The sequence below is a fragment of the Galeopterus variegatus genome, unplaced genomic scaffold, assembly GCF_000696425.1.
Source record: "Galeopterus variegatus unplaced genomic scaffold, G_variegatus-3.0.2 Scaffold1303, whole genome shotgun sequence".
Lineage (NCBI taxonomy): Eukaryota > Metazoa > Chordata > Mammalia > Dermoptera > Cynocephalidae > Galeopterus > Galeopterus variegatus.
In genome coordinates, this window is record NW_007727414.1 from 376,183 (window position 1) to 386,199 (window position 10,017).

Genomic DNA, 10,017 nt, shown 5'->3' on the forward strand with positions numbered 1-10,017 from the left:
CTCCTTATTGTGATTAAGTTAGTTTGATCCCTCTAGCTGTTCTTTTGTTGTGACATTTTCTATAAATAGGAAATACCATTTTAGATATATATATATGCACCATTCACTGTGTTCTGTGTTTTACAAGCACCTTACATACTCGAATATAATCAATCCATTCTCTACAGTTTTAAAGTGATTCAAGATTTATAGGCTTTTACCAGATCATGAAAAGAACAGGCCTTAAGCATTTGCTTGGTAGGTTTCTTAAAGGTTAAGTTTATAATATGACCATTTGTAATATATCTCATTTGAGCTTGTGGGCCATGAAATAAAATTCATGAATTAGATAAATATATTGTGGACAGCATTCTCAAGACCCTTCTCTACTCATAAAGAACCACAATACACTGGAATGTTTTTCTCTGGAATCCTGTTTCTACTCCTGTATTCAAAAATTTTCTCCGCTTAATGATTATGTTCAAAATAAAAATAATTCCTGTGTTTTACTTCTGTTGTACTATACTTGGAATGTAGATATACTTGGAAAAGTCAGAGAAAATCAGAGTTACTACTATTACATTTTGAAAATTATAGTTAATGTTTCAGAAGAAACTCAATTTGTAGCTTATCTCTGTTCATTACTGAGAGTTGGAAAAAAAGGTTCTTTGCCATGTTTCACATTTAATAAGGTTCTTCTATTTTATTGCATAAAACTCTTTGAAATCAGTCTCAACCAGGAAAATTCACATTAGAAAAAATTAGAATTAAAGCTAGTATTCTATTACTATATTCAGAACATCTGAGAGAATGCATTTTTGACTATTACAAGTTTATTTAACAAAAAGTCGAATATAAAAATGTACATGACCTGATTTTTACACCATAGTAAAAACAGGCTGTTTGGTGAGGTGACATGGATTTCTCCGCTGAAGAGCCATTATTTATACTCGTTCCAAGGCTTCTAACATGATGATACTATTTCCTCGTATTACCTAAAAAGAGAAAAATATATCTGAAAAGAGATTTAAGACATATCAATGATTAACGAATTTTCACCAAATCATTAATGGTTTGTCAATATTACATGTCAGTTTGTGAGGCTTTTTTTCAAGCCATAGGGACACCAAATAACTCAAGTCTTTTAATCATGACATGAAGCCACTGAACCCTTTATAAGAGATGTACATCTTCTAGATCGAACCATTTCACCTTCTAAACTAAAATGTACATGCACATGCCTGTCCCTGAGGGATCCAAAAATCAATGAGAAAAATAGGTACAGTAGAATATGTCAGTTTAGGGGTGTAAGTTCATTTAGGGAACAAGCCAGCATCAGAGTTGTGAAAATCAGGCTTTATGAAGATATTTCAGCTGGGCCTCGGAAACTGGGTAGAATTTGAACAAGGAGGTAGTAAATTCTAGACAGAACGAAGATGAAGACCAAGTATGAGTGTACTTCAAAATGTTCATGGAAAAACAGGATTGAAAGCCAATATGAATCTTTCCATAAACTTTTTCAAGTACCTTGTACAAGGGGACAAGGAAAGAATATAATTTGAATGCAGTGAAAAGGTCATGATGGGGGCCGGCCTGTGGCTCACTCGGGAGAGTGCGGTGCTGATAACACCAAGAACACGGGTTCGGATCCTATATACGGATGGCTGGTTTGCTCACTGGCTGAGCGTGGTGCTGACAACACCAAGTCAAGGGTTGAGATCCCCTTACCGGTCATCTTTAAAAAAAAAAAAAAAAAGGTCATGATGGGAAGTAAGAAACAAAGATAGTTGGCATCCAATCTCAGAAGGCCGCAAATGTCAATCTGAAAGTGTTTGGAGGGCATCATGAAAGCAACAATGAGCCAGTGAAAGTTTCACGGTTGAGAGAATGACAATTGTAACTTTTTTTTTTTTCCTTTTAAAGATGACCAGGTAAGGGGATCTTAACCTTTGACTTAGTGTTGTCAGTACCATGCTTTCCTAAGTGAGCTAACCGGCCATCCCTATATAGTGATCCGAACCCATGGCCTTGATGTTATCAGCACCGCACTCTCCCAAGTGAGCCACAGGCCGGCCCTCAATCATAACTTTTGACAACATATACGAGACTCAGTGGGACAGAGTATAAAGGCAGGAAGAGAAGTTATAAAGAAAGAGCCCTAGGAGCACAATGCCTGACTTAGCAGATATGCCATAAATTAAGATAAGCAAGGACACTTATGAGAACATAGGTGAAAAGGCTGGTAACCAAATTCAAGAGGGATAGAAAAATAAGTGAAACTAGAAGGCTAGGGGACTGAAAACAAGAAGTCTCTGATGGATTATAGACTGCACAGATAGGCCAAGTAGACCGACACGTAAAAGGACAGGAGGAGGATGATAAGAAATGTAATAATTTGAAGTGTTCATTAGACATAAAGGCATTCTGAATAAGATTCAAAGTGGAGCTATGCTTGTAGGCAGCTAGAGTAAAGATAGCTGTAACTTGTTCTTTTCTCCGCTTTATTTACACGTACACTATGATTTTGTCTCCCCCACTCACATGTAAATTGTGAGGGTAGGGACTTCAGTGCAATATCCCCAGTGCCTAAAACAATGGCAGGCACAGAGGGCTCAATAAGTACCTGTTAAATAAACAGATGAACTTGTATATTACGATTACTGCAGCTGACAGACTGGAAGGGAACAAGACAGGTGGGAGAGTGTCTTTGAGCCTGGCAGACAATAGTAATGAGTAAGGTGAGAAGGTGGCAAAGAATTAAAGAGCAGCTTCAAAAGAGAACAAGGCGCTGAAAATGACAATGGGGACTGAAGGAGTTTATAGACTTTTATAAGTTAGGAACAGAAATGTAGAAAGCTAAACAACATGCTTACCTAGTTCTCAGAGTTTTAAATTCCTTGCTTTTTATTTTTTGCAACAAATGATAAACATCACATCCCACCAATTAAAGCATGCAGAACAACTGGTCTTCCTCCCTAGCTCCCTCCTAAACTTGTCCATGGTCTGTCATTTTCCCTAGGAGTGGGGAGTGTTGGAGAGAAGGTATTTTAGATAACTAAGATTTTCAGATCTGAGGGCTTTTTCATTTTAGTATCATTAAAAAAACAAAACAAAACAAAGCCACTTTTTTATGAACATTTTCTAAAACAGCATTATATACTTCTTTGCCTTGTCACATGATATTCAGAAAATAAGGCTAGTTGGTAAACACCTTTGCCTTGTAGGACTCTTCTTCATCTTTTGCAATTGTGTTTGAGGTCCAATTCTCCAAATTAAACCAGAAACACTGGGTCCAGAATTCCTCATTGCTCCCTTTGTTGTGCTCCAATGCTAGTTTTTGCAAAGTGCTGCTCAGGCTTTCAGCCTTTTGAAAGGGCACAGTTGTCGGATATGAATATGAACCTAAAACGAAGCTACAGAAGCACAACTCTAGCAAGAGCTCCTGAACTATGTAGCATAATAGAACAGAATTTTTACTGCATTCTTACAGGTGACCTGGGGTGGAGTGGAATCTTAAGAAGACAAGACAGAGGTGATGCCACTGACAACTCTGAGGGTGTCTCAGAAGAGAGTAGTTGAAGCTTATCATTAGGTAACTATCCAGATGACAGACCCCAAAAACAAATTAACTACTCCCTTGCAACATACCCATTCTTAATACTGTTGTTAATATAATAGTATTAAGTAATTTCAATGGCCTCAATGAGTCACTGACTTAGACAAGGTAATAATGAAGCCAAAGTAACTATCTCCTTTGCCAAACAACTTCTGAAAAAAGAATTCGAACAAAACCTTAACTTGTTTATTTCCCTTCTTCTAACTTCAGAACAGTAAAAAGTTCACTCCTGTTCTTGCCTTTTCTCTAAAAATGTCTTAAAGATGATTGATATATTGTTTCATTTTCAAAGTGATGACTCAGCTGCAAGAATTAGTGTCTGTTGATAAAAACTTTTTCGCCCCCCAAATAACAAATGCCAGAAGTTGAATAACAGACTGCCTAGCACAGTACGTAGGTGCTCATTATTTAAATGACTTGGGATGACACTGCTCTTAACCAATTTCTGTGTAAAGAAAATTAAGCCTAGCAAAGGTTAGGGGGGAAATTGCCATAAGAATCCATGATCCAGGCTCAATTCCTTCTCTGATAAAATTCCAATGAGCAGTGCCACAGAATTCTCTAAAAAAATTACTTTCTCAAATTAGAATTGACATTTAGATGCTAAGTCCTTTCTGAATCCTGTTAAGCAAATTTATTGATGAACTAAAAGCCTAATCTACCCATCTACCGTTTACTGGAATGAAGACTTCCTACTTTGTAAAAAGAAGGGCTGGGGGAAATCTTGGGGTATTAAGAAACTTGCTTTTCTAAGAAACTGGCTGCTGATGATTTTGCCATAGTTTTATTCAACAGAAACTCATAAGGAAATGTATTTGAAAGGCAGGTCAGTTCACATAAATCCTGGGGGTTGGGTATGCTATCTAGAGACTCTAAACTGTTTTTTTCAATTATGAATACTGATTTGCTTTTCAAAATATAGTAATAAAAATATACTTGAAATATGTAGTAATACAAATCTCGGAAAGAATTATTTAAAAAAAAATATGCAGCAAAAAAAGAAAAAAATTACGCAGGCAAAGCTGTCAAAGATAGGTTTATCTTCACCCCTCTACTGCTGAAACTTAAAAAAAAAAAAAAAAAAAAAAAAAAAAAAAAAAAAAAAACCAAGGCAAAAAAATTTAGGCTAACAATTAGGAACTCTTCCCATTTCCTGGAGGTCTTTACGCTCAATGATTTGCTAAAGTTAAGCTGTCCTTTTTGATTCAGCTTTTCCAAGAAATTTGGGCTTACCACTTATTAGCACATTGTTTTGTTCTACACAAAGAGGGATTCAAAGTCTGGGTCTTATTGATAATTATCAGAACTCTTCTTCAGTAGTTATACAACTATGGCCTAATGAATGTAGGAATGTTTACTCCTATAATGAGAGCTCAGTATATGTTTTCTTCTGGTTTTTCCTGTTTTCTCCCATGTGAATTGCTGTCATTGTGATTATCCCTTACAACTTTTACCTTGACTAGTTTTAAATTTTGGGTGTGATAAACCAGAAAATCCAGGTTAACTATGTATACAAATAAAATAAACAATGTGATCTGTGGATTGGCAGGTCCACATCACCTGGGTATTTGTTAGAAATGCAAAATCTCAAGTACTACCCCATCCCTACTGAATCAGAATTTACATTTTAACAAGACTTCTGGGGGATTCATATACATGTTACAGTTTGAGAACTATTGCTCTAGTCAGGGACTATAGGCCTTTATTATAGAATAAAGCTAAAAAATAATTTCCAACGGCTAATTTCAAGCCCTAGGTCTCAAGAAGGTTCTGTATAGTTGAGGTCTTACCTACAAGTAACTGGGATATTATCACATCTGAATGACTGCCATATGTAAAACTAAAAAGGAGATGGAGAGTCTAATCTTGCCTGTTATTTGCCTTTTCTGGGGGTTACTAACTCCCATTTAATCTAAGAGTTTGAAGGGCTGGCCTGTGGCTCACTTGGGAGAGTGTGATGCTGATAACACCAAGGCCACAGGTTTGGATCCCTATACAGGGATGGCCGGTTTGCTCATTTGGGAGAGAGTGGTGCTGACAACACCAAGTCAAGGGTTAAGATCCCCTTACCAGTCATCTTTAAAAAAAAAAAAAAAAATCTGAGAGTTTGATATATGAAAAGTTAATACATATTCCAAAAGAAAAAAAAAATTCTCTAAGAGAAATTTTATATTTTTACTTACCACCATTCCAATATTGTTCTGTTGCCCACTAGTTGCCATCTCCACACATTCATCTATCACAAGATTCATAAAGGGATCAAATCCCCGCAATATTCCTTGGACATGTCTGCCACCATTTAATTTCACTATAAAAAGGGAAAAGAAATTTTCGTAAAACTGTCCATTAGCTATCAATCATTCACTAAAAGTTAGGTGGTATAAAATACAGGTATCTGAGATGTCTGACCCACTATCTTTACTATGTGCCACGTACTGGGCTAAACATTTTACATTTTCTTCCACATTTTAATTTATAAGTATCCTATAATGTAGTAGTATACTTACTTTACATGAGGAAACTGAAGCTTAGAGCTTTTAAGTTAACAGGGTTCAAGGTAACACAGCTACTGTATGGTAGAGCTGAGATTCAAACTGAAGGTTGCTTACCTTTAAAGTCAATGGTTGATAAATTTTCAAGTATCACAACATAGGAAACTCCTGTTAATTTTGTCAAAGTGAGGGAGGACTTATTTTTAGAAAGCTGCTCTAAACATTATGTACTGCCGAGACACATGTATGTAAAAAGCAACTGAATAATTAAAAAAAAAAACAAACGAAACCGAGACAAAACAACAAACTTACATGATAACTTCTTGTCCATAAATCTGAAAAAGCAAGAGTAAAGATCACATAACTGATTTAAAAGTTTTACTCATAAACAAGCACAGAAGTAGGTATAGTTAGAATAATTTGGGGCCGAGCCCGTGGCGCACTCGGGAGTGCGGGGCTCCCGCCGCGAGTTCAGATCCTATACAGGGATGACCGGTGCGCTCACAGCGCTCACTTGCTGAGCACGGTGCGGCCGGTCTCTAAAAGGACAAAAACAAAACAAAACAAAACAAAAAAACCCCCTCGTATTTCTGTAAATGGTAAGGGAGAAACTGGTTACCTAAGTTAGACATTACACAAAGCAATGTAATTTGGGAAGGGGCAAGATCAGATAATAAAAATGAAATGCATTAAGAGTACATTAATCTACATTAAACTGAGTCTTTATACTAATGTGAATTACAAAAACATTCTTGTTGTTCAATACAATGTTGTTTCATTGATCTAATTTCTTTCTTTTTTTTTTTTTTGAGACCGGCCGCACCGTGCTCAGCAAGTGAGCGCTGTGAGCGCACCGGTCATCCCTATATAGGATCTGAACCCCTATATAGGATCTGAACCCGCGGCGGGAGCGCTGCTGCACTCCCAGCGCCGCACCCTCCCGAGGGCTCCACGGGGCTGGTAGCAAACAGAAATCAAACCATATCCAATTCAACAGGTATTTTATTTTATATCTGAATAAGTAGTATTGTTTTCTTTAATATTAAAGTGTCAAACTTAAATGTTTAGGATAGTTCTAGACACATATTTTAGTAAAATAAATGCGTAGTTTGAAACTTTAAAGAATTTGAATTAAACAAGAAAATCCCATTTCGGCAGGATAATATGAGAGTATTAAGCCAGGCAGTCAAATTAGTTTTGATCTCTTCCAGTTACAGGCCAGAAAATTAAAATTTTATTCAAGGGCCGCCCTGTGGCTCACGTGGGATAGTGTGGTGCTGATAACACCAAGGCCACGGGTTCGGATCCCTATATAGGGATGGCTGGTTAGCTCACTGGGGAAAGCATGGTGCTGACAACACCAAGTCAAGGGTTAAGATCCCCTTACTGGTCATCTTAAAAAAAAAAAAAAGTCCACTCAAATTTTAATGTATAGGATATCATGGGAGAATTCAAAGACAAATAAGACATTGGGCCTGATTGAAGGTCGGAGTAGACACATTTACAAATAAAATACATATGTAATATGATAAATAAAACCATATATTTTACTAGGACATATCATATTAAACAGCAAATATAACATACAAGCTTATTTAATTCTTACAACAACTTTGCCAGTTATGTACTATTATTACCACCATTTTATAGATGGGGAACTGAAGCTTAGAAAGGTTAACAAACTTGTTCAGTGTCACACGGCAAGTGAGAAAGTTTGAGCAAATACAAACAGTTCGGTTTGACTGGAGAACAGGACATTCAAATATAAGTGGTTGTTAAGATTTGATGCTTAGATTTCAAATGGAGGGGCTTGAATGCTGGGTTAAGAAGTCTGTACTTTATTTTGCAGGCAATGGTAAGTTATTAAAGCAGAGTCAGTCACTGGCAAGACTACTGTAGCAGCAAATTTTAAGGGATGGAAGGGAGAATTCAATTAGGCCAGGGTATCTCAATTTCAGCACCACTGACATTTGGGGCCCTGTTGGGGGTTGTCCAGTACATTATAGGATGTTTAGCAGGATCCCTGGCCTCTACCCACTAGATGCTGGTAGTATGGGACTTCCTAACCCCTATTTAAGAACCACTGAGTCATGCTAAGCTAGGAGGTGGGTAGAAAGGTGTGAAAGATAGTATTGGGAGAAAGTAAAGGATGAAAAATTGTGAAAGTCATTTTGGAGGCTAATTTGATAGGCAATTCATGAAATCTAAGAATGAGAAGAGAAAGGGATCAAAACTAGTTCCATTTTCAAAAATTCTCAAATATCTGTTAAGAATCAGAAAGGAAATCTAAGCTTACAAGTAGAGAATGGCCCTTTTAAAAAAATAATCATCATCTCACCAGTCTTTGATGAATCCAGAGGATACTTACAAGACTTCATCAGTTCACCAATAAAAAAATAACCTTTAGATAAACATATTCACAATAATTTCTATTTATTTTAATGTAACTCATGATTTAATAATTATTTAACAGACCCAGCTAAAAGATACATAGAGTTTTTGCACAAAGATGGCTTTGATGCAAATGTGCATTTAAATGCAAAGTTTTTAAATGTGAACTTTTCCATATGTCTGACTTCTTTAAAGGCTGGTAATAAATGAATTATACTAACAAGGCAGACCATATGTCTACATCAGAAAAACTGATCCCTGTATTAATATTTCACTCTGTGTGCAATCCAACTACTACATGCAGAATTCCAGCATTACATGATATGAACAAGACAGAGAAGTATTCAGGAGACAAAGAACATCTTAAGGTCAGTAGAGAAGTATATGAGGAAGTTAAAGCTTTAAACTGGGTCCTATCTATGTAACAGCCTGAAAAGAAGTGCCTCTATTTTATTAAACTTCTATATTAAAATTTTCTTTTTCTCACTCTCAACCCAAACCGCATACTTGCAAGCTGGACATTAGAATACAATGATTCTTGTTCACATGATTGCAAGAACATAATGACTTTTGCTAACATTGTACACAGAATAATTAATAGAAAAAATTATTAACCCAGATGACTATTCTTCACTAGCTTACTAACTAGATCTTTTTTGAGGTTAACAGGAACTGAATTTGTGACTGGACTTCACCATTAATCAATACCCGCCGGAGAAGTTCTTTGATGTTTACCTGCAATTTTATGATTATGCCTGCATGTCCCTGCTTAGATCATCATGAATCAGCCTCATACCACTCGTCCCTATAAAACCCTTTGGCAAGTCTGGAAAAATTGGAGATGTTCTTTGAGTCCACCATTTCCCCTGGCTGCCAGCTTCCTGATTAAAGGCTACTTTCTCTTACACCAACACCTGTCTCTCAATTACTGACTATTGAGCGGCGAGCAAGTGGACCTTTGGGGGTCTCGGTAACATCTAAAGTAAGGATACCCTACTTAATTAAAGCTGTTTGATTTTACTGGGTGCAGGAAAAAACAAAACGAAAACACCTAAACCAGCCTTCTCTGATTAGAGAAATGAATGTTTTCACCCAGTTCTAATATTAGAATAACATATCACACGACATTCAAGTTTAATTTAAGTACAAGAAGACGAAAAAGGCATGGTGCTGATAACACCAAGCTCAAGCCAAAACAAAACAAAGCAAACGAAAAAGAAGGCAAGAAAAAAGAATGGGATTTTTAAATTAAAAAAAAAAAAGGGCTCTCTAAGTAAGAGAAAGCTCAAAGAAAAAGCTACAAACATTCTCTAAGGTTAAAGTGGCCTTTTGATTTTAATAACTTCGTATACTATCAAACACTTCCATTCTAGCCCCCTCCTAAGTTTCTTATAGAATAAGAAACCTTTCTTATTCTTATAGAATAAGAAACCTTTCTTATTCTTACCTTTCTTATTCTTATAGTTATTCAGAAACCTTTCTTATTCTTACCTTTCTTATTCTTATAGAATAAGAAACCTTTCTTATTCTTATAGAATA

General features: G+C 36.3%; 1 protein-coding gene across 1 annotated transcript in view; it reads right to left on the bottom strand.

Moving 5' to 3' along the window:
• Positions 1-655: 655 nt before the first annotated feature.
• The window catches only part of SNRPG (small nuclear ribonucleoprotein polypeptide G), a 10,579-nt gene continuing 1,217 nt past the window's right edge, over positions 656-10,017 (bottom strand). Inside the window, exons 2-4 of the mRNA XM_008576184.1 lie at positions 6,400-6,422; positions 5,779-5,903; positions 656-974 (exon numbers count right to left, since the gene is read on the bottom strand). Coding sequence (XP_008574406.1) covers positions 924-974; positions 5,779-5,903; positions 6,400-6,422 — 199 coding nt within the window. The 3' untranslated portion in view covers positions 656-923. The remainder of the gene's footprint in view (positions 975-5,778; positions 5,904-6,399; positions 6,423-10,017) is intronic.